Here is a 24,699-nt window from a genome sequence, read left to right as displayed (position 1 = left end):
AAAGTACTAAAAATAAATAAAAACCCTTGAATGAGTAGGTGTGTCCAAACTTTGACTGGTATATACAGTGCCTTGCGAAAGTATTCTGCCCCCTTGAACTTTGCGACCTTTTGCCACATTTCAGGCTTCAAACATAAAGATATAAAACTGTATTTTTTTGTGAAGAATCAACAACAAGTGGGACACAATCATGAAGTGGAACGACATTTATTGGATATTTCAAACTTTTTTAACAAATCAAAAACTGAAAAATTGGGCGTGCAAAATTATTCAGCCCCCTTAAGTTAATACTTTTTAGCGCCACCTTTTGCTGTGATTACAGCTGTAAGTCGCTTGGGGTATGTCCCTATCAGTTTTGCACATCGAGAGACTGAAATTTTTTCCCATTCCTCCTTGCAAAACAACTCGAGCTCAGTAAGGTTGGATGGAGAGCATTTGTGAACAGCAGTTTTCAGTTCTTTCCACAGATTCTCGATTGGATTCAGGTCTGGACTTTGACTTGGCCATTCTAACACCTGGATATGTTTATTTTTGAAACATTCCATTGTAGATTTTGCTTTATGTTTTGGATCATTGTCTTGTTGGAAGACAAATCTCCGTCCCAGTCTCAGGTCTTTTGCAGACTCCATCAGGTTTTCTTCCAGAATGGTCCTGTATTTGGCTCCATCCATCTTCCCATCAATTTTAACCATCTTCCCTGTCCCTGCTGAAGAAAAGCAGGCCCAAACCATGATGCTGCCACCACCATGTTTGACAGTGAGGATGGTGTGTTCAGGGTGATGAGCTGTGTTGCTTTTACGCCAAACATAACGTTTTGCATTGTTGCCAAGAAGTTCAATTTTGGTTTCATCTGACCAGAGCACCTTCTTCCACATGTTTGGTGTGTCTCCCAGGTGGCTTGTGGCAAACTTTAAACAACACTTTTTATGGATATCTTTAAGAAATGGCTTTCTTCTTGCCACTCTTCCATAAAGGCCAGATTTGTGCAATATACGACTGATTGTTGTCCTATGGACAGAGTCTCCCACCTCAGCTGTAGATCTCTGCAGTTCATCCAGAGTGATCATGGGCCTCTTGGCTGCATCTCTGATCAGTCTTCTCCTTGTATGAGCTGAAAGTTTAGAGGGACGGCCAGGTCTTGGTAGATTTGCAGTGGTCTGATACTCCTTCCACTTCAATATTATCGCTTGCACAGTGCTCCTTGGGATATTTAAAGCTTGGGAAATCTTTTTGTATCCAAATCCGGCTTTAAACTTCTTCACAACAGTATCTCGGACCTGCCTGGTGGGTTCCTTGTTCTTCATGATGCTCTCTGCGCTTTTAACGGACCTCTGAGACTATCACAGTGCAGGTGCATTTATACGGAGACTTGATTACACACAGGTGGATTGTATTTATCATCATTAGTCATTTAGGTCAACATTGGATCATTCAGAGATCCTCACTGAACTTCTGGAGAGAGTTTGCTGCACTGAAAGGAAAGGGGCTGAATAATTTTGCACGCCCAATTTTTCAGTTTTTGATTTGTAAAAAAACAAGACAGATTATTTCACTTATAATTCATAATATCTTTAGAAGCTTCTGATAGGCTAATTGACATAATTTGAGTCAATTGGAGGTGTACCTGTGGATGTATTTCAAGGCCGACCTTCGAACTCAGTGTCTCTTTGCTTGACATAATGGGAAAATAAAAAAAAAGCAGCCAAGACCTCAGAAAAAAAATGGTAGACCACAAGTCTAGTTCGTCCTTGGGAGCAATTTACAAACGCCCTAAGGTACCACGTTCATCACGACAAATCTCATCGCGCACCAGCGACTCCTGTGGTGGGCCGGGCTAACCAAGGTTGCCAGGTGCACAGTGTTTCCTCCAACACATTGGTGCGGCTGGCTTCCGGGTTGGGTGCGCGCTGTGTTAAGAAGCAGTGCAGCTTGGTTGGGTTGTGTATCGGAGGACGCATGACTTTCAACCTTCGTCTCTCCCGAGCCCGTACGGGAGTTGTTGCAATGAGACAAGATAGTAGCTACTAACAATTGGATACCACGAAATTGGGGAGAAAAAGGGGGCACATTTTTTTTAAAAACAACAACAAAAAAGACCGACCGAAGGCAATCCAGATTTCCATCGTTATCAGGGACTCGAGGCCAGTTCATCCTTCATGGAGTTAGATAGACCCTGGTGGAAAGAGGTGATCAGTTCCTCAGTATTACACCCACTCTCAGCGGCGACGCCTGTAGCATATTTAGGTTAGCATATTTCCCTTTCTACTTCCTGCCTGTGTCTTAAATACTGTGGTTTTAAAGAATGGGCCAATGGGTGATGAGACTTGGGCATTGGCTCCTCCTGGGTTGGAGTTGCCAATACAGGGCTAAAATTAAATTGTACTACACCAGCTCCGACGCTGGACTTATGTGGCAGGGCTTGCATACTATTACAGACGACAAAGGGAAGCACAGCCGCGAGCTGCCCAGAGACACTAGCCTACCAGACGAGCTAAATCACTGCTATGCTCGCTTCGAGGCAAGCAACACTGAGGCATGCATGAGAGCATCAGCTGTTTCAGGCAACTGTGTGATCACGCTCTCCGTAGCCGACGTGAGTAATACCTTAAACAGGTCAACATTCACAAGGCCGCGGGGCCAGACGGACTACCGGGACGTGTACTCCAGGCATGCGCTGACCAACTGGCAGGTGTCTTCACTGACATTTTCAACATGTCCCTGATTGAGTCTGTAATACCAACATGTTTCAAGCAGACCACCATAGTCTTTGTGCCCAAGAACACTAAGGCAACCCGCTTAAATGACTACAGACCCGTAGCACTCACGTATGTAGCCGTGAAGTGCTTTGAAAGGCTGGTAATGGCTCATATCATCACCATTATCCAAGAAACCCTAGAACCACTCAAATTTGCACACCGCCCAAACAGATCCACAGATGATGCTATCTCTATTGCACTCCACACTGCCCTTTCCCACCTGGACAAAAGGAACACCTACGTGAGAATGATATTCATTGACTACAGCTCAGCGTTAAAACACCATAGTTCCCTCAAAGCTCATCACTAAGCTAAGAACCCTGGGACTAAACACCTCCCTCTGCAACTGGATCCTGGACTTCCTGACTGGCCACCCCCAGGTGGTAAGAGTAAGTAACAACACATCTGCCACGCTGATCCTCAACACTGGAGCCCCTCAAGGGTGCTTTCCCTCCTTTACTCCCTGTTCACCCATGACTGTGTGGCCAGGCACGACTCCAAAACCATCATTACGTTTGCAGACAACAAAACAGTGGTAAGCCTGATCACCGACAACGACGAGACAGCCTATAGGGAGGAGGTCAGAGACCTCCTCCCTATAGGCCACCTGGCTGGGTGGTGCCAGAATAACAACCGATCCCTCAGCGTAACCAAGACTAAGGAGATGATTGTGGACTACAGGAAAAAGAGGACCGAGCAGGCCCCCATTCTCATCGACGGGGCTGTACAACAAAACCTATTCCCCCTCAGGAGACTAAAAAGATTTGGCATGGGTCCTCAGATCCTCAAAAGGTTCTACAGCTGCAACATCGAGAGTGTGGCTGCATCACTGCCTGGTACGGCAACTGCTCGGCCTCCGACTTCAAGGCGCTACAGAGGGTAGTGCGAACGGCCCAGTAAATCACTGGGGCAAAGCTGCCTGCCATCCAGGACTTCTACACCAGGCGGTGTCAGAGGAAGGCCAAAAAAATGGTCAAATACCCCAGACACCCCAGTCATAGACTGTTCTCTCTACTACCGCATGGCAAGCGGTACCGGAGTGCCAAGTCTAGGACCAAAAGGCATCTCAACAGCTTTTACCCCCAAACCATAAGACTCCTGAACAGGTAATCAAATGGCTATAATTTCATGTCATGATCAACCGTCATAATAAACCCAGTTATGATCAACCCTGTTATCATCTCAGGGTTGATTATATCAGGGTCGATCATGATACGGTTTATTATGACAGTTGACCATGACAGGGTTGATCATGACAGGGTTTATTAATAACAGGGTTTATTATGATAGTTGACCATGACAGGGTTGATTATGACAGGGTTTATTAATGACAGGGTTTATTAATGACAAGGTTTATTAATGACAGGGTTTATTAATGACAGGGTTTATTAATGACAGGGTTGATTATGACAGGGTTTATTAATGACAAGGTTGAACATGACAGGGTTTATTAATGACAGGGTTTATTAATGACAGGGTTTATTAACGACAGGGTTGAACAAGACATGGTTTATTAATAACAGGGTTTATTAATGACAGGGTTGATTATGACAGGGTTTATTAATGACAGGGTTGATCATGACAGGGTTGATTAATGACAGGGTTGATTAATGACAGGGTTTATTAATAACAGGGTTTATTAATGACAGGGTTGATTATGACAGGGTTGATCATGACAGGGTTTATTAATGACAGGGTTTATTAATGACAGGGTTTATTAATGACAGGGTTTATTAATGACAGGGTTGATTAATGACAGGGTTTATTAATGACAGGGTTGATCATGACAGGGTTTATTAATGACAGGGTTTATTAATGACAGGGTTTATTAATGACAGGGTTGATTAATGACAGGGTTGATTAATGACAGGGTTTATTAATGACATGGTTTATTAATGACAGGGTTTATTAATGACAGGGTTTATTAATGACAGGGTTGATTATGACAGGGTTTATTAATGACAGGGTTTATTAATAACAGGGTTTATTAATGACAGGGTTGAACATGACAGGGTTTATTAATGACAGGGTTGAACATGAAAGGGTTTATTAATGACAGGGTTTATTAATGACAGAGTTGAACATGACAGGGTTTATTAATGACAGGGTTTATTAATGACAGGGTTGATCATGACAGGGTTTATTCATGACAGGGTTTATTCATGACAGGGTTTATTCATGACAGGGTTTATTCATGACAGGGTTGATTAATGACAAGGTTTATTAATGACAGGGTTGATCATGACAGGGTTGAACATGACAGGGTTGATCATGACAGGGTTGATCATGACAGGGTTTATCATGACTCGGTTTATTAATGACAGGGTTTATTAATGACAGGGTTGATCATGACAGGGTTTATTAATGACAGGGTTTATTAATGACAGGGTTGAACATGACAGGGTTGATCATGACAGGGTTTACTATAACAGGGTTGATCATAATGTACAAATCTCTATTCAGCTTCTATATCTGCGTAAATGAAATTATCTGTAAGAAGTAAGAGAACTGGTTATTTAGCAATTATTTGTTTACGTTGTTTTCCAGATGTTTTTGTTCAACTGTGTTACCCACTCCAGTCAGCAGGCGGCGATATGAGACTTTCAGGTGATGCTTCTTGCGTGACGTATAATGTAGTGGACGGGGTGTTTTTTCAACAACAACAATTCATCCACCTCGGTAGCGTGCTAGCCAACATTAAACCACAACATTTAAGCTCTTTAGGCAAAGTATATTAACCTCAGTGTTTTAAACACACTGTCAGAGTAACGTTAACTAGTAAATAGGCAATTTAATTTAACATTTACGTTATTAGCTATCTGGCTAAGTAACACTCGGCTAATGCCAACTAGCTTACTTTCTAACATCCTCGACCATGAGCTCACTAAGCTACTCCCTCCCTGCTAAAGAAGAGGGGGACTGCTGGACGGAGAAAGATGTTCTCGTGAAAGAGGAGAAGGAAGAGGAGGCTGTTACAGTTAAACAAGAAGTAGAGGATGAGACTGTTACAGTTAAACAAGAAGTAGAGGGTGAAGCTGTTACAGTGAAAGAAGAGGAGAAAGACGTTACAGTGAAAGAAGAGGAGAAAGACGTGAAAGAGGAAGAATTTACAGTGAAAGAAGAGGATGAATATTTAAGAGTGAAAGAGGAGGATGCAGTTTTTGGAAAGGAGGAGGGGGAGGAGATTACTGTCCCGTTGGAGGAGGAAGGGAAGACTGGAGATCTGATTAACACGAGTAAGTACTATTTTAAAAACACCGTGTTTTTATCAGACTGTTTATGTCCAGAGTGTTTCTATCAGAGTTTTTCTGACTCTGTAGTTGTTGAACTGTCTTTATAATGTGTCGTGTTAAAGACTGCCGACATTCGCAAAAACGCTGTCAAGCCACCCACTCTTCTGTTTCCGCCTGCATTTTCTTACACCGAGATCATTCCGAAAGTTGTTATTGCATTTTGGGGACACCAAAACTACATTAATTTTCCAATGTTAATACACAACGCTTTATGGTACCGCGTGTTTTCTGATGGGGAGACCGAGTCGGATGCTCTTTAAACATCTCGATCAGCATCATCTGCAATAAAAGTTTTTTCAGGGATCTTTTTATTTCAGCTCGTGAAAGGTGGGACCCAACACTTTATATGGTTTATATTTGTTTTAAGTATATTTATAAAATGGGTGATACCCTTTTTTAAAGTACCTGGGACCCTGGACATTTGTCAAGTCTTGTTCCAGCCCATATGTGTACAAATAAGTGAAATCAAAAGGCTACTTTTGCGATATTAATATTATGCACCGATATTACATTTTTGTCCCGATATCCGTTATTTTCTTTGCCCAAAAAAACCTTTACCTATTACCGATACTAAACATTCTAGCGGCCTTTTAAGCGTTCTAATACAGTTAATTAGTTTAAACAAACACACTGACCGAAAGGTTATTTTGTTGGCATTTACGTATGTCCCCATTACCAGTAAAAAAACAAAATTAAAACCTATTTCTTTCACTTAACTGTGCTGTGCTGTTTTGTTGTTCGTTTGTTCAGTCGTTTCATTCTCAACCAAGATTTCATCATACATCATAGAAGCAGGGAAGTTTCAGCATCAGTCGGTCCGTGGCCTCTCTTCCTTGAGTTGTCTCGCTGAAAATGTTCTTTCACTTTCAAATGACTACTGGACATGAACTTGTTCAGTTGTTGGAAGTGAAGTAGGTAGATGAAGTGTGCGCTTAGTATTCTTCTGCTTTTGTTCTGTGTAGCGCTGTATTTTTCGTGGCGTGATTACGTCATCTACCTACGTTATATAGGTATGTAGGTCATCTACCTACGTTATATAGGTATGGCACGTCATCTACCTACGTTATATAGGTATGTAGGTCATCTACCTACGTTATATAGGTATGGCACGTCATCTACCTACGTTATATAGGTATGTAGGTCATCTACCTACGTTATATAGGTATGTAGGTCATCTATCTACGTTATATAGGTCATCTACCTACGTTATATAGGTATGTAGGTCATCTACCTACGTTATATAGGTATGTAGGTCATCTACCTACGTTATATAGGTATGTAGGTCATCTACCTACGTTATATAGGTATGTAGGTCATCTACCTACGTTATATAGGTATGTAGGTCATCTACCTACGTTATACAGGTATGTAGGTCATCTACCTACGTTATATAGGTATGTAGGTCATCTACCTACGTTATGTAGGTATGTAGGTCATCTCCCTACGTTATATAGGTATGTAGGTCATCTACCTACGTTATATAGGTATGTAGGTCATCTACCTACGTTATATAGGTCATCTACCTACGTTATATAGGTATGTAGGTCATCTACCTACGTTATATAGGTATGTAGGTCATCTACCTACGTTATATAGGTATGTAGGTCATCTACCTACGTTATGTAGGTATGTAGGTCATCTACCTATGCTTAACGATATATCGTGCTTCCCTAAATAATATAAAAGTTTAAGATTGAATAGATTTATGTGAAAATGTGCATTTCAGAATGTAGACATACTCGACGTGTTAGAGCATATTATAAGGATCATAATGACGGGATGTTGTCTGTGTCGTTCATGGATCACAGGGTCTTACAGGGGGGGGGGGGGGGGCATGTTTTGGCCTAAAATGACCCACTTTCATCCTGATGTTGTCAGAAAAGGGTTTGTGATACAAATGTAAAACATATTTCCGCCCCATTTTAAGTTTCTATGTGAGAATTTGGCAGAGATACCACACACATTTTTCGAACCATGATGGTGTGGAATCACCCTGTACTGCCAATCCACTTCTAACGATGACTGCTGCTTACGGTTCTATGAAGCACAGCATCACGTTAACGGGGCTGGACAGGAACCGATACTCAAGGACCTTTCTGATGCTCTCGTTCAGGTAACCCGGGGTCCCGGTGCTCGTTCTGGTAACCCGGGGTCCCGGTGCTCGTTCAGGTAACCCGGGGTCCCGGTGCTCGTTCTGGTAACCCGGGGTCCCGGTGCTTGTTCTGGTAACCCGGGGTCCTGTTGCTCGTTCAGGTAACCCGGGGTCCCGGTGCTCGTTCAGGTAACCCGGGGTCCCGGTGCTCGTTCAGGTAACCCGGGGTCCCGGTGCTCGTTCAGGTAACCCGGGGTCCCGGTGCTCGTTCAGGTAACCCGGGGTCCCGGTGCTCGTTCAGGTAACCCGGGGTCCCGGTGCACAGAAACTCATATTTTTGAAAAAGACACTCTTTGCCTACTCCATAATGTTTCATCATTAGATGCTACAGTCCTCCTTTAAGACTCCATAATGTTTCATCATTAGATGCTACAGTCCTCCTTTAAGACTCCATAATGTTTCATCATTAGATGCTACAGTCCTCCTTTAAGACTCCATAATGTTTCATCATTAGATGCTACAGTCCTCCTTTAAGACTCCATAATGTTTCATCATTAGATGCTACAGTCCTCCTTTAAGACTCCATAATGTTTCATCATTAGATGCTACAGTCCTCCTTTAAGACTCCATAATGTTTCATCATCAGATGCTACAGTCCTCCTTTAAGACTCTATAATGTTTCATCATTAGATGCTACAGTCCTCCTTTAAGACTCCATAATGCTTCATCATTAGATGCTACAGTCCTCCTTTAAGACTCCATAATGTTTCATCATTAGATGCTACAGTCCTCCTTTAAGACTCCATAATGTTTCATCATTAGATGCTACAGTCCTCCTTTAAGACTCCATAATGTTTCATCATTAGATGCTACAGTCCTCCTTTAAGACTCCATAATGTTTCATCATTAGATGCTACAGTCCTCCTCTAAGACTCCATAATGTTTCATCATTAGATGCTACAGTCCTCCTTTAAGACTCCATAATGTTTCATCATTAGATGCTACAGTCCTCCTTTAAGACTCCATAATGTTTCATCATTAGATGCTACAGTCCTCCTCTAAGACTCCATAATGTTTCATCATTAGATGTTACAGTCCTCCTTTAAGACTCCATAATGTTTCATCATTAGATGCTACAGTCCTCCTTTAAGACTCCATAATGTTTCATCATTAGATGCTACAGTCCTCCTTTAAGACTCCATAATGTTTCATCATTAGATGCTACAGTCCTCCTTTAAGACTCCATAATGTTTCATCATTAGATGCTACAGTCCTCCTTTAAGACTCCATAATGTTTCATCATTAGATGCTACAGTCCTCCTTTAAGACTCCATAATGTTTCATCATTAGATGCTACAGTCCTCCTTTAAGACTCCATAATGTTTCATCATTAGATGCTACAGTCCTCCTTTAAGACTCCATAATGTTTCATCATCAGATGCTACAGTCCTCCTTTAAGACTCCATAATGTTTCATCATTAGATGCTACAGTCCTCCTTTCAGACTCCATAATGTTTCATCATTAGATGCTACAGTCCTCATTTAAGACTCCATAATGTTTCATCATTAGATGCTACAGTCCTCCTTTAAGACTCCATAATGTTTCATCATTAGATGCTACAGTCCTCCTTTAAGACTCCATAATGTTTCATAATTAGATGCTACAGTCCTCCTTTAAGACTCCATAATGTTTCATCATTAGATGCTACAGTCCTCCTTTTAGACTCCATAATGTTTCATCATTAGATGCTACAGGCCTCCTTTAAGACTCCATAATGTTTCATCATTAGATGCTACAGGCCTCCTTTAAGACTCCATAATGTTTCATCATTAGATGCTACAGTCCTCCTTTAAGACTCCATAATGTTTCATCATTAGATGCTACAGGCCTCCTTTAAGACTCCATAATGTTTCATCATTAGATGCTACAGTCCTCCTTTAAGACTCCATAATGTTTCATCATTAGATGCTACAGTCCTCCTTTAAGACTCCATAATGTTTCATCATTAGATGCTACAGTCCTCCTTTAAGACTCCATAATGTTTCATCATTAGATGCTACAGTCCTCCTTTAAGACTCCATAATGTTTCATCATTAGATGCTACAGTCCTCCTTTAAGACTCCATAATGTTTCATCATTAGATGCTACAGTCCTCCTTTAAGACTCCATAATGTTTCATCATTAGATGCTACAGTCCTCCATTAAGATTCCATAATGTTTCATCATTAGATGCTACAGGCCTCCTTTAAGACTCCATAATGTTTCATCATTAGATGCTACAGTCCTCCTTTAAGACTCCATAATGTTTCATCATTAGATGCTACAGTCCTCCTTTAAGACTCCATAATGTTTCATCATTAGGTGCTACAGTCCTCCTTTAAGTCTCCATAATGTTTCATCATTAGATGGTACAGTCCTCCTTTAAGACTCCATAATGTTTCATCATTAGATGCTACAGTCCTCCTTTAAGACTCCATAATGTTTCATCATTAGATGGTACAGTCCTCCTTTAAGACTCCATAATGTTTCATCATTAGATGCTACAGTCCTCCTTTAAAACTTCTTACTTCTACCCCCTCCTTTTTCGAAAATTCTGTTAAAAATCGCGCAACTTTTCAGCGTCCTGCTACTCATGCCAGGAATATAGTATATGCATATGATTAGTATGTGTGGATAGAAAACACTCTGAAGTTTATAAAACTGGTTAAATCACGGCTGTGACTATAACAGATCGTGTGTTTCATTGAAAAACGCAAGAAAAACTGCTCTCTGAAAGCTAAAAATAATTTACATAAGTCACTTCCACGAGTTGTTAAAAGAGAACAGAATTTAATATCGACCTGCCTGCAATTCATACAAATTCCGCACGATGGCGCCATTGTCCTCATTTTCAATTGAATTAATTGTTGGAAAATCCATCTATCTGACCTCCATTTTCCCAGTCTTCACCCGGATGTAGTTGATGAAGACATTATCAGCCATTGTTTTGCAAGTGAAGACCTATTGGAAATACATCGCCCTGTAATCATTTTGATAGATTATAAACGTTTACTAATACCTAAAGCTGGATTACAAAAGGATTTCGAAGTGTTTTGTGAAAGTTTATCGTCGACTTTTTTAATTTTAAAAAATTACGCAGCGTTTAAAAACGATGTTTTTTTCTGAATGACACAGCTTCCATACAAAGCTATTTTGGGTATATATGGACCGATTTAAACGAAAAAAAGACCCAATAGTGATGTTTATGGGGCATATAGGAGTGCCAAGAAAGAAGCTCGTCAAAGGTAATGAATGTTTTATATTTTATTTCTGCGTTTTGGGTAGCGCCGGCTACCGCAAAATCTGTTGTTTACGTGTCGTGCTGGCATTTTGGGGGGTGCATGCTATCAGATAATAGCTTCTCATGCTTTCGCCGAAAAGCATTTTAAAAATCTGACTTGCTGGCTAGGTTCACAACGAGTGTAGCTTTAATTCAATACCCTGCTTGTGAATTTTGATCAAAGATTGAGTTGTAACGAGTACATTTAGCATTTAGCGTAGCGCATTTGCATTTCCAGGGGCATACTTGAGACGTCTGCGTCTCAAGTATGGTCAAGAAGTTAAGACTCCATAATGTTTCATCATTAGGTGCTACAGTCCTCCTTTTAGACTCCATAATGTTTCATCATTAGATGCTACAGTCCTCCTTTAAGACTCCGTAATGTTTCATCATTAGATGCTACAGTCCTCCTTTCAGACTCCATAATGTTTAAGCTGTAGATGCTGCAAATCAAAAATCCAAAGATGAGAATTGGTGTCATTAGACACCTGCTTTACATTTCTGACATGTATTTATTCATATTGAAACATATAAACATTAATATTGAAATAATAAAATTTTATTTGGCAAATTTTTCAATCTATTGTTGAGCATAATATACTCTATGGACATATCAAAGATTCAGTTCTGAGAATCTCTGCTACTTTTAGAGATATGATCCATTTGGGGAGCCGTACCAACAAAATGAATGTAAAAAATGTATTAAAAAAGCTTGCCCTCTGCTGGTGATTTGCAGGTCAACGAAGGGCTGTGATTGGTTACATTTCGTACTATGCCAATTGGTCCATCACATTAAAACTAGTGGAGATCCTACTCTGAAACTCTGTCTAAAATGGTCCATCACATTAAAACTAGTAGAGATCCTACTCTGAAACTCTGATGCTCAACCCACCACCACCAATGTTGTTAAAATCTCTGTCTGATAAATTGTATGAGTATGGAAGTGTTTTGTCTCTGTCTGATAAATGGTATGAGTATGGAAGTGTTTTGTCTCTGTCTGATAAATGGTATGAGTATGGAAGTGTTTTGTCTCTGTCTGATAAATGGTATGAGTGTGGAAGTGTTTTGACTCTGTCTGATAAATGGTATGAGTATGGAAGTGTTTTGAGTAAATGAGGGATACAGAGTATTTTGAAAAGCATGTGCTTCCACACAGGTGTGGCTCCTGAGTTAATTAAGCAATTCACATCCCATCATGCTCAGGGTCATGTATAAAAATGCCCAGTTGACCATTATCTTGGCTACCATGGCTAGAAGAAGAGATCTCAGAGACTTTGAAAGAGGGCTATCAAAGGAGCACAGGGGTTTTAAAGGGTGTGTGTGTTTGTGTCACTGGATCTCAACCTTATTGAACACTTCTGGGAGATTCTGAAGTGCCGTTTTCCATCACCATCAACAAAAATATCAAATTATTGAATTTCTCATGAAGGAATTGGGTCGCATCCCCCCAATAGAGTTCCAGAAAACGTGCAGAATCTAAAGGCCAAGGCGCACTGAAGCTCTTGTGGGGGTTTTCTTTACTTGGGCATTTACGTCACTTTATGTTGGGGTTTCCTTTACTTTGGCATTTACAGCACTTTAGTTAGGGGATTCCTTTATTTGGGCAGTTATCTGTAGCCATTATTATTAATTTCTTTACCAATGGATCATTTATTCTTAATTAAAAAAAATAAAAAAACATTTTTTACCTCCTTTTTCTCCCCGGACACAGCCCGGGATCGAACCTGGCTCTGTAGTGATGCCTCAAGCACTGCAGTGCCTTAGACCGCTGTGCCACTTGGGAGGCCCCATGGATCATTTTGGACCTGAATACATGGCAACAATCCTTCCCCTCAAAGGACACTTCTTCTATGGATGACATTTTGTTAAAATCCCCCATTACGGACGTTCTGCTCAAGTTTTACATTGAATATGTTGTTTTTAAATATAGGAATTGTTAAAGGGCTACTGTGTGATTCTGGCGTACGGAGTCCGATTAAACTCGTGCTAACACTAGAATGTCAGTCTGTAAGATGTGTTTACCATCAAAGAGTGGGCCACCAACAAAACATTAATAACAATGGATCAAATGCAGCCTATGACATTGATTGAAATACTGTAGTCCACAATATCTATTATTATAGAGCTCTGTTCAACCTGTAAACGACATTATCTATTATTATAGAGCTCTGTTCAGCCTGTAAACGACATTATCTAGTATTATAGAGCTCTGTTCAGCCTGTAAACATGACATTATCTATTATTATAGAGCTCTGCTCAACCTGTAATCCACAATATCTATTATTATAGAGCTCTGCTCAACCTGCAACCATGACATTATCTATTATTACAGAGCTCTGCTCAGCCTGTAAACATGACATTATCTATTATTATAGAGCTCTGCTCAACCTGTAAACATGACATTATCTATTATTATAGAGCTCTGCTCAACCTGTAATCCACAATATCTATTATCATAGAGCTCTGCTCAGCCTGTATACATGACATTATCTATTATTATAGAGCTCTGCTCAGCCTAAAAACATGACATTATCTATTATTATAGAGCTCTGTTCAGCCTGTAACTATGACATTATCTATTATTATAGAGCTCTGCTCAGCCTGTAAACATGACATTATCTAGTATTATAGAGCTCTGTTCAGCCTATAAACATGACATTATCTATTATTATAGAGCTATGCTCAGCCTAAAAACACAACATTCCATGAGAGCAAGATTCTAGTTGGAACTCTACATCTTTTATTTTAAATTATTGAGGAATCTGATTTAGATTTAACCTCCTAGCAAGAGAGTTGTGGAGGTGTCATTCAGGTCTTTATTTAAATAAACACTCTGTTTTTGGCAGGAGAAAGACCAGACTCGGAGGAACCAGAGACGTCCAAACCGGCAAAACAACACGACTGCTCCCACTGTGGAAAGGGTTTTAACCATGTAAGGGACCTGAAACGACATGAGAGAATACACACAGGGGAGAAGCCTTTCCAATGCTCCCAGTGTGGAAAAAGTTTTTCCTTGTTAGCGAGCCTAAAACGACATGAGAGGACACACACAGGAGAGAAGCCTCATCACTGCTCCCAGTGTGGAAAGAGTTTTACCCAGTTAGGACACCTGCAAGTGCACGAGAGGATACACACAGGGGAGAAGCCCTACCACTGCTCCCAATGTGGAAAGAGTTTTAACCGGAAAGAATCCCTGAAAGAGCATGAAAGAATACACACAGTGCAGAAGCAAGAGAAACCGTACCACTGCTCCCACTGTGTAAAGGGTTTTAACCAGTTAGGGGACCTGAAAATGCATGAGAGAATACACACATGCGATAAATCTTTCCAATGCTTCCAGTGTGGAAAGAGTTTTTCCGCATCAGGGTGCCTGAAAAGACATGAGAGGACACACACAGGGGAAAAACCTCATCACTGCTCCCAGTGTGGAAAGAGTTTTAACCGGAACGAACACCTGAAAGAGCATGAGAGAATACACACAGGAGACAAGCCCTACCACTGCTCCCAATGTAAAAAGAGTTTTGCCTGGTTAGGACACATGAGAAGACATGAGAGAATACACACAGGAGATAAGGATGTAGGCTGCTGAACAGTGGGACATGGGACAGATAAAGGCTGCTGAACAGTGGGACATAGGACAGATGTAGGCTGAACAGTGGGTCATAGGACAGATGTAGGCTGAACAGTGGGTCATAGGACAGATGTAGGCTGAACAGTGGGACATTGGACAGATGTAGGCTGAACAGTAGGACAGATGTAGACTAAACAGTAGGTCATAGGACAGATGAAGGCCCAATATATGGTGGGACAGTAGTCCCCAGAGACTCTGATTGTGTCTTGTGTATTGACTTTCCAGTGTTTCCCCTCCTGCATGTATTATAAAGTATTGTGTTTGTGGATGTGTTTTCTGGATGAGGGTTTTGGTTTGTGCCCTAGCACAGCTGATTCAAATAACCAACTCATCATCAAGCTTTTTCTTGATGTGTGTTAGAGGACCTGAAATCACATGAGAGAATATAGAGGCTTTGTTATAATCTCCACCCGGCACAGACAGAAGAGGACTGGCCACCCCACATAGCCTGGTTCCTCTCTAGGTTTCTTCCTAGGTTTTGGCCTTTCTAGGGAGTTTTTCATGAGAGAATATAGAGGCTTTGACTGTTGTTTTTGACTGAGAATATTTCTTGTTTTTCTCTTTTCCTTTAATGGTTGAAATGTTCCGGGTTCACTGACCTTCATGTCTTAAAGTAATGATGGTCTGTTGCTTCTCTTTGCTTATTTGAGCTGTTCTTGACATAATATGGACTTCACCTTTTACCCAATAGGGCTATCTTCTGTATACCCCCATACCTTGTCACACAACACAACTGATTGGCTTAAAACGCATTAAGAAATTTCACAAATTAACTTTTAACAAGGCACACCTGTTAATTGAAATGCATTCCAGGTGACTACCTCATGAAGCTGGTCGAGTTGTGTTATGTTGTGGGTTGTGTTATGTTGTGGGTTGTGTTGTGTTGTGTTGTGGGCTGTGTTATGTTGTGGGTTGTGTTATGTTGTGGGCTGTGTTATGTTGTGTTATGTTGTGGGCTGTGTTATGTTGTGGGCTGTGTTATGTTGTGGGTTGTGTTATGTTGTGGGCTGTGTTATGTTGTGGGCTGTGTTATGTTGTGCTATGTTGTGGGCTGTGTTATGTTGTGTTAAGTTGTGGGCTGTGTTATGTTGTGGGTTGTGTTATGTTGTGGGCTGTGTTATGTTGTGGGTTGTGTTATGTTGTGGGCTGTGTTATGTTGTGCTATGTTGTGGGCTGTGTTATGTTGTGGGCTGTGTTATGTTGTGGGCTGTGTTATGTTGTGTTATGTTGTGGGCTGTGTTATGTTGTGGGCTGTGTTATGTTGTGGGCTGTGTTATGTTGTGTTATGTTGTGGGCTGTGTTATGTTGTGGGCTGTGTTATGTTGTGGGCTGTGTTATGTTGTGTTATGTTGTGGGCTGTGTTATGTTATGTTATGTTGTGGGCTGTGTTATGTTGTGTGTTATGTTATGTTGTGGGCTGTGTTATGTTGTGTGTTGTGTTATGTTGTGGGTTGTGCTATGTTGTGGGCTGTGTTGTGTTGTGGGTTGTGCTATGTTGTGTTATGTTGTGGGCTGTGTTATGTTGTGGGCTGTGTTGTGTTGTGGGTTGTGTTATGTTGTGGGTTGTGCTATGTTGTGGGCTGTGTTGTGTTGTGGGTTGTGTTATGTTGTGTTATGTTGTGGGCTGTGTTATGTTGTGGGCTGTGTTGTGTTGTGGGTTGTGTTATGTTGTGTTATGTTGTGGGCTGTGCTATGTTGTGGGCTGTGTTGTGTTGTGGGTTGTGTTATGTTGTGTTAAGCTGTGGGTTGTGTTAAGCTGTGGGCTGTGTTATGTTGTGGGCTGTGTTAAGCTGTGGGCTGTGTTATGTTGTGGGCTGTGTTAAGCTGTGGGCTGTGTTATGTTGTGGGCTGTGTTAAGCTGTGGGCTGTGTTATGTTGTGGGTTGTGTTGTGGGCTGTGTTAAGCTGTGGGCTGTGTTATGTTGTGGGCTGTGTTAAGCTGTGGGCTGTGTTATGTTGTGGGTTGTGTTATGTTGTGGGCTGTGTTATGTAGTGGGCTGTGTTATGTAGTGGGTTGTGTTATGTTGTGGGTTGTGTTATGTAGTTGGCTGTGTTATGTTGTGGGTTGTGTTATGTTGTGGGTTGTGTTATGTTGTGGGTTGTGTTATGTAGTTGGCTGTGTTATGTTGTGGGTTGTGTTATGTTGTGGGTTGTGTTATGTAGTTGGCTGTGTTATGTTGGTAAAACCTATGTCTCTCAAACAGATTTTGTGAACATAAAATTTAAACTAGAAGAAACGACAGGGATTATCCAGAACATTTTAATGACCAAAAACATCTGGTCGTAGAGAAAGTCTAGATATTAGACAGGGGAGGAGATATAAATAACTCTGAGTAAAAGAGAATGTTTTTTGATATTTTCACCCTCCAGACATTATTCCCTAAAGGTCTTAATGATGTGATGCCCATGTTATGTTATGTTATAAATGTGAACATGAACTGATGCCGCCACACCACCTCAGCTGACTCTGACGTTTCTTTCCTGCGCTGTACCCAATGATTTATGGAATCTTCCTGGATAGGTCGATGTCCTCGTTGTGGTTTTACAGACGTGTTTATGAAGTGTTATGTTGTAAATGTGAACATGAACTGATGCCGCCACACCACCTCAGCCGACTCTGACGTTTCTTTCCTGCGCTGTACCCAATGATTTATGGAACCTTCCTGGATAGGTCGATGTCCTCCTCGTGGTTTTACAGACGTGTTTATGAAGTGTTATGTTGTGTTATGTTGACGTTTTTATGAAGTGTTATGTTGTGTTATGTTGACGTGTTTATGAAGTGTTATGTTGTGTTTATGAAGTGTTATGTTGTGTTATGTTGACGTGTTTATGAAGTGTTATGTTCACGCTGGATTAGAATATTTATGAAATGCACATTGTTAGATTTGGTAGCACGTCTTTCGTGATGCTTGTTTTCCCTCCAAACCCATTGGACGCGTGGAACGGATGTGGGTGTGGCTATGTCTAAATACGGGTGCATTTTTTTTTTTTTTAACTCACTAAAGCTCTGACGAAGGCCTTGCGGCGGATACGTTTAATTGATAGCGGTGACACTTTCAGGAGCGGTGTGGGAGTTTCTTATTGTTTCTCGCCATTACTTATGTCACCTTTAAAAAACGTGTATAAAGCTGTAGTCAGTTATGGGGGGGGGTATACTATAACAGGTTTTCTTATAACAGGGTTTGCCATAACAGGGTTTATTTGTAACAGGGTTGATTCGTAACAGGTTTGTTAATAATGTACTTATCCCTATTCAGCCTCTACATTTGCGTAGAGGAAATTATTATCTGTAAGAAGTAAGAGAACTGGTTATTTAACAATTATTAGTTTTGCCAGAATGTTGTTTTTGTTCAACTGTGTTACCCACTCCAGTCAGCAGGCGGCGATGAGAGTCTTTCAGGTGATGCTTCATTCGTGACGTATAATGTACGGGACGGGATGTTTGTTTCTACAACAACACTTCAGCCACCTCGGTAGCGTGCTAGCCAACATAAAACCAAAACATTGAAGCGCTTTAGGCCATTTTGGTTCATATTAACCTCGGTGTTTTAAACACACTGTCTGCGTATTTACTAGTTACTCTATTTAATTTACTATTTACGTGTTTAGCTAAGTAACACTCGGCTAATGCTAACTAGCCTGCTAACATCTCCGACCATGAGCTCACTAAGCTACTCCCTCCCTGCTAAAGAAGAGGAGGTCTGCTGGACAGAGAAAGATGTTCTCGTGAAAGAGGAGAAGGAAGAGGAGGCTGTTACAGTTAAACAAGAAGTAGAGGGTGAGGCTGTTACAGTGAAAGAAGAGGAGAAAGACGTGAAAGAGGAAGAATTTACAGTGAAAGAGGAAGAATCTTTTAGAGTGAAAGAGGAGGATGCAGTTTGTGGAATGAAGGAGGAGGAGGGGGAGATTACTGTCCCGTTGGAGGAGACTGGAGATCTGATTAACACCAGTAAGTGCTATTTTAAAAACAGTGGAACAAACTCTGTAGTTGTTGAAGTAATGTGTCATGTTAAAGACTGCGGTCAAGTGAGCCGTCATTCGCAAAACTTCCGTGTGAATTTTTTTAAAGCGAAGTGACAACACTTTATGGTACCGCGTGTTTTCTGGGAGGGGAACTGAGTCGCATGTTCTCTAATGCTCTGATAGAAACGAAAGCTACAAATGATTCCAAGCAAACAGTTTCACGCACACTTATTCAATATTCCATAATCAAAGTGATACCAAATCGTTTAGTTCATTGTCGCACCTTATCATAAATTGCTTTGACATCACGGGTAGAGTGAGGCTGTAGTAGCCTAATGTTGGCGCTGTTTAGGAAATGTTCAATTATCAATCCAAGATGTGTTTATGATGTCATGACACACAGGACGATCTAATTGAGTCTGATATGTTTTCAGTATATCATTAATCCAGTGTGATGACCATATTCTGCCAATTTAAAATATGGGTTAACATAATTGCTACTTCTATTTTACAGTTAATGTTGAAGCGAAATCGGATGATAGAAAATGTGTCACGTCTGACACCTATTCCACTGTCATTAACATTGTAATGTATAACATGCCCATACTACAACATTGGAAAAACACTAGTTTACTGTACATTCTTAATGTACATTCGGAAAGTATTCAGACCCTTTACTCAGTACTTTGTTGAGTTCTAGGCTTTATCAGAAAGTTGGGCGTTGTTTCTGAATAACCTAAAACATGGGAACCCTCAAGTAATAATGAGAGAGAGAGAAGGAACAATAGCAATATTGAAAAATCAAATGTGAAATTTGAACAAACCTTTCAGTTGAGCAAAGCATTATCAAGACAGAAATGACATCAGAGAAACCCCTCCTTGTCATTTGGGAACCAAAAGCCTAGCATTATCAAGACAGAAATGACAAGGCCCATCAGAGAAATCCCTCCTTGCCATTTGGGAACCAAAAGCCTAGCATTATCAAGACAGAAATGACAAGGCCCATCAGAGAAACCCCTCCTTTCCATTTGGGAACCAGAAGCCTAGCATTATCAAGGCAGAAATGACATCAGAGAAACCCCTCCTTTCCATTTGGGAACCAGAAGCCTAGCATTATAAAGACAGAAATGACAAGGCCCATCAGAGAAACCCCTCCTTTCCATTTGGGAACCAGAAGCCTAGCATTATCAAGGCAGAAATGACCAGGCCCATCAGAGAAATCCCTCCTTGTCATTTGGGAACCAAAAGCCTAGCATTATCAAGACAGAAATGACCAGGCCCATCAGAGAAACCCCTCCTTGTCATTTGGGAACCAGAAGCCTAGCATTATCAAGACAGAAATGACCAGGCCCATCAGAGAAATCCCTCCTTGTCATTTGGGAACCAAAAGCCTAGCATTATCAAGACAGAAATGACAAGGCCCATCAGAGAAACCCCTCCTTGTCATTTGGGAACCAAAAGCCTAGCATTATCAAGACAGAAATGACAAGGCCCATCAGAGAAACCCCTCCTTGTCATTTGGGAACCAAAAGCCTAGCATTATCAAGACAGAAATGACAAGGCCCATCAGAGAAATCCCTCCTTGCCATTTGGGAACCAAAAGCCTAGCATTATCAAGACAGAAATGACAAGGCCCATCAGAGAAATCCCTCCTTGCCATTTGGGAACCAAAAGCCTAGCATTATCAAGACAGAAATGACAAGGCCCATCAGAGAAATCCCTCCTTGCCATTTGGGAACCAAAAGCCTAGCATTATCAAGACAGAAATGACAAGGCCCATCAGAGAAACCCCTCCTTGTCATTTGGGAACCAAAAGCCTAGCATTATCAAGACAGAAATGACAAGGCCCATCAGAGAAACCCCTCCTTGTCATTTGGGAACCAAAAGCCTAGCATTATCAAGACAGAAATGACAAGGCCCATCAGAGAAACCCATCCTTGCCATTTGGGAACCAAAAGCCTAGCATTATCAAGACAGAAATGACAAGGCCCATCAGAGAAATCCCTCCTTGCCATTTGGGAACCAAAAGCCTAGCATTTATCAAGACAGAAATGACAAGGCCCATCAGAGAAATCCCTCCTTGCCATTTGGGAACCAAAAGCCTAGCATTTATCAAGACAGAAATGACAAGGCCCATCAGAGAAATCCCTCCTTGCCATTTGGGAACCAAAAGCCTAGCATTTATCAAGGCAGAAATGACAAGGCCCATCAGAGAAATCCCTCCTTGTCATTTGGGAACCAAAAGCCTAGCATTATCAAGACAGAAATGACAAGGCCCATCAGAGAAATCCCTCCTTGCCATTTGGGAACCAAAAGCCTAGCATTATCAAGACAGAAATGACAAGGCCCATCAGAGAAATCCCTCCTTGTCATTTGGGAACCAAAAGCCTAGCATTATCAAGACAGAAATGACAAGGCCCATCAGAGAAACCCCTCCTTGTCATTTGGGAACCAAAAGCCTAGCATTATCAAGACAGAAATGACAAGGCCCATCAGAGAAACCCCTCCTTGCCATTTGGGAACCAGAAGCCCATTCCTACTAATTTAAATATCATGACAGCATTCGGACAAATTCCAGTTATGAAGAGTATTTTCCAAACAATTCTAATGAAGTGTTTAATGTCCTAAAGGCCAAGGCACACTGAAGCCGTTGTCGGGGCTCAACGCTCAAGACACTTTATGTTGGGGTTTCCTTTATATTGGCAGTTACGACACTTTGTTGGTTTCCTCTTTCTCCCCGGAACCTGGCGAACCTACATTAATAACAATGGATCAAATGCAGCCTATGACATTGATTGAAATACTGTAGTCCACATTATCTATTATTATAGAGCTCTGTTCAGCCTGTAAACACGACATTATCTATTATTATAGAGCTCTGTTCAGCCTGTAAACATGACATTATCTATTATTATAGAGCTCTGTTCAGCCTAAAGACACGACATTATCTAGTATTATAGAGCTCTGTTCAGCCTGTAACTATGACATTATCTATTATTATAGAGCTCTGCTCAACCTGTAACTATGACATTATCTATTATTATAGAGCTCTGTTCAGCCTGTAAACGACATTATCTAGTATTATAGAGCTCTGCTCAGCCTGTAAACATGACATGATCTATTATTATAGAGCTCTGTTCAACCTGTAAATGACATTATCTATTATTATAGAGCTCTGTTCAGCCTGTAAACGACATTATCTAGTATTATAGAGCTCTGTTCAGCCTGTAAACATGACATTATCTATTATTATAGAGCTCTGCTCAGCCTGTAAACATGACATTATCTATTATTATAGAGCTCTGCTCAGCCTGTATACATGACATTATCTATTATTATAGAGCTCTGCTCAGCCTCAACATGCCATTATCTAGTATTATAGAGCTCTGCTCAGCCTGTATACATGACATTATCTATTATTATAGAGCTCTGCTCAGCCTGTATACATGACATTATCTATTATTATAGAGCTCTGCTCAGCCTGTAACTATGACATTATCTAGTATTATAGAGCTCTGCTCAGCCTGTATACATGACATTATCTATTATTATAGAGCTCTGCTCAGCCTGTAACTATGACATTATCTATTATTATAGAGCTCTGCTCAGCCTGTATACATGACATTATCTATTATTATAGAGCTCTGCTCAGCCTGTAAACGACATTATCTATTATTATAGAGCTCTGCTCAGCCTATAAACATGACATTATCTATTGTCATAGAGCTCTGCTCAGCCTATAAACATGACATTATCTATTATTATAGAGCTCTGCTCAGCCTCAACATGACATTCCATGAGAGCAGGACTCTAGTTGGAACTCTACATCTTTTGATTTTCAAATTACACCAAGACTCTTTTAAATTAGGATTTTTTTGTAAACTGGCCTATGGTTATTGAGGGATGTGATTTGGATTCAACCTCCTAGCAAGAGAGTTGTGTCATGTGGAGGTTTCATTCAGGTCTTTATTTAAATAAACACTCTGTCTTTGGCAGGAGAAAGACCAGACTCGGAGAAACCAGAGACGTCCAAACCAGCAAGACGACACCACTGCTCCCACTGTGGAATGATTTTTAACCAGTTAAGGTGTCTGAAACGACATGAGAGGATACACACAGGGGAGAAGCCTTTCCAATGCTTCCAGTGTGGAAAGTGTTTTTCCTTGTTAGCGAGCATGAAAAGACATGAGAGGACACACACAGGGGAGAAGCCTCATCACTGCTCTCAATGTGGAAAGAGTTTTTTCTCATCAGGGTGCCTGAAAAGACATGAGATGATACACACAGGGGAAAAACCTTATCACTGCTCCCAGTGTGGAAAGAGTTTTAACCGGAAAGAATACCTGAAAGAGCATGAGAGAATACACACAGGAGAGAAGCGAGATAAACCTTTCCAATGCTCTAAGTGTGGAAATAATTTTTCCTTGTTAGCGAGCCTGAAAATACATGATAGAATACACACAGGGGAGAAGCCTCATCATTGCTCCCAGTGTGGAAAGAGTTTTAAGCTGAAAGGACAATTGAAACAGCATGAGATAATACACACAGGGGAGAAGCCGTACCATTGCTCCCAATGTGAAAAGAGTTTTTCCTGGTTGGGTCACATGAGAAGACATAAGAGAGTACACACAGGAGATAAGGATGTAGGCTGCTGAACAGTAGGACAAAGGACAGACAGCCGTGAAGAGGGCACGAGAAAGCCTATTCCTCCTCAGGAGACTGAAAAGATTTGACATGAGTCCTCAGATCCTCAAAAGGTTCGACAGCTGCACCATCGAGAGCATCCTAACTGGTTGACTCACTGCCTGGTATGGCGACTGCTCGGCCTCCAACAGCAAGGCACTACAGAGGGCAGTGCGTACGGCCCAGTACATCACCGGGGCCAAGCTTCTTGCCATCCAGGACCTCTAAACCAGGCGGTGTCAGAGGAAGGCCCAAAAAAATTGTCAAAGACTCCAGCCACCCATGTCGTAGACTGTTGTCTCTACTACCACATGGCAAGCCTTACCGGAGTGCCAAGTCTAGGTCCAAGCCATAAGACTCCTGAACATCTAATGGCTACCCAGACTATTTGCATTGCCCCCCCCCACCCCCACATGTTTACACTGCTGCTACTCTCTGTTATAATCTGTGCATATTCACTTTAATACCTCTACGTACATGTACATATTACCTCGACCAACCGGTGCCCCCGCACGTTGACTCTGTACCGGTAACCCCCTTGTATATTGTCTGCACATTGACTCTGTACCGGTAACCCCCTTGTATATAGTCTGCACATTGACTCTGTACCGGTAACCCCCTTGTATATAGTCTGCACATTGACTCTGTACTGGTACCCCCTTGTATATAGTCTGCACGTTGACTCTGTACCGGTACCCCCTGTATATAGCCTCCACATTGACTCTGTACCGGTAACCCCCTTGTATATTGTCTCACTATTGTTATTTTACTACTGCTCTTTAATTACGTGTTACTTTTATTTATTTTTCTTATTTACATTTTTTCTTTTTACTGAATTGTTGGTCAGGGGCTCATAAGTAAGCATTTCACTGTAAAGTTTACACCTGTTGTATTTGACTAATAAAAATTCTATTTTATATTAAAGCTGATCTACCCCCTAAAATAACAAATAACTGTTACTG

The 24,699-nt window shown here is 41.2% G+C and overlaps 1 protein-coding gene across 1 annotated transcript; it reads left to right on the top strand.

Annotated features, from left to right (window-relative positions):
* Window positions 1–5,631: 5,631 nt before the first annotated feature.
* On the top strand, window positions 5,632–24,029 carry LOC139397135 (zinc finger protein ZFP2-like). Its single transcript, XM_071144011.1, has 3 exons — window positions 5,632–5,992; window positions 14,308–15,009; window positions 23,240–24,029. The coding sequence occupies exons 1-3, from the start codon at window positions 5,632–5,634 to the stop codon at window positions 23,707–23,709; spliced, it is 1,533 nt and encodes a 510-aa protein (XP_071000112.1). The 3' UTR covers window positions 23,710–24,029.
* Window positions 24,030–24,699: the final 670 nt, after the last annotated feature.

This window comes from Oncorhynchus clarkii, unplaced genomic scaffold (assembly GCF_045791955.1).
Source record: "Oncorhynchus clarkii lewisi isolate Uvic-CL-2024 unplaced genomic scaffold, UVic_Ocla_1.0 unplaced_contig_6264_pilon_pilon, whole genome shotgun sequence".
NCBI classification, from domain to species: Eukaryota; Metazoa; Chordata; class Actinopteri; order Salmoniformes; family Salmonidae; genus Oncorhynchus; species Oncorhynchus clarkii.
Note: the sequence above shows the minus strand (reverse complement) of the source record. Positions and strands in the feature narration are given on the sequence as shown.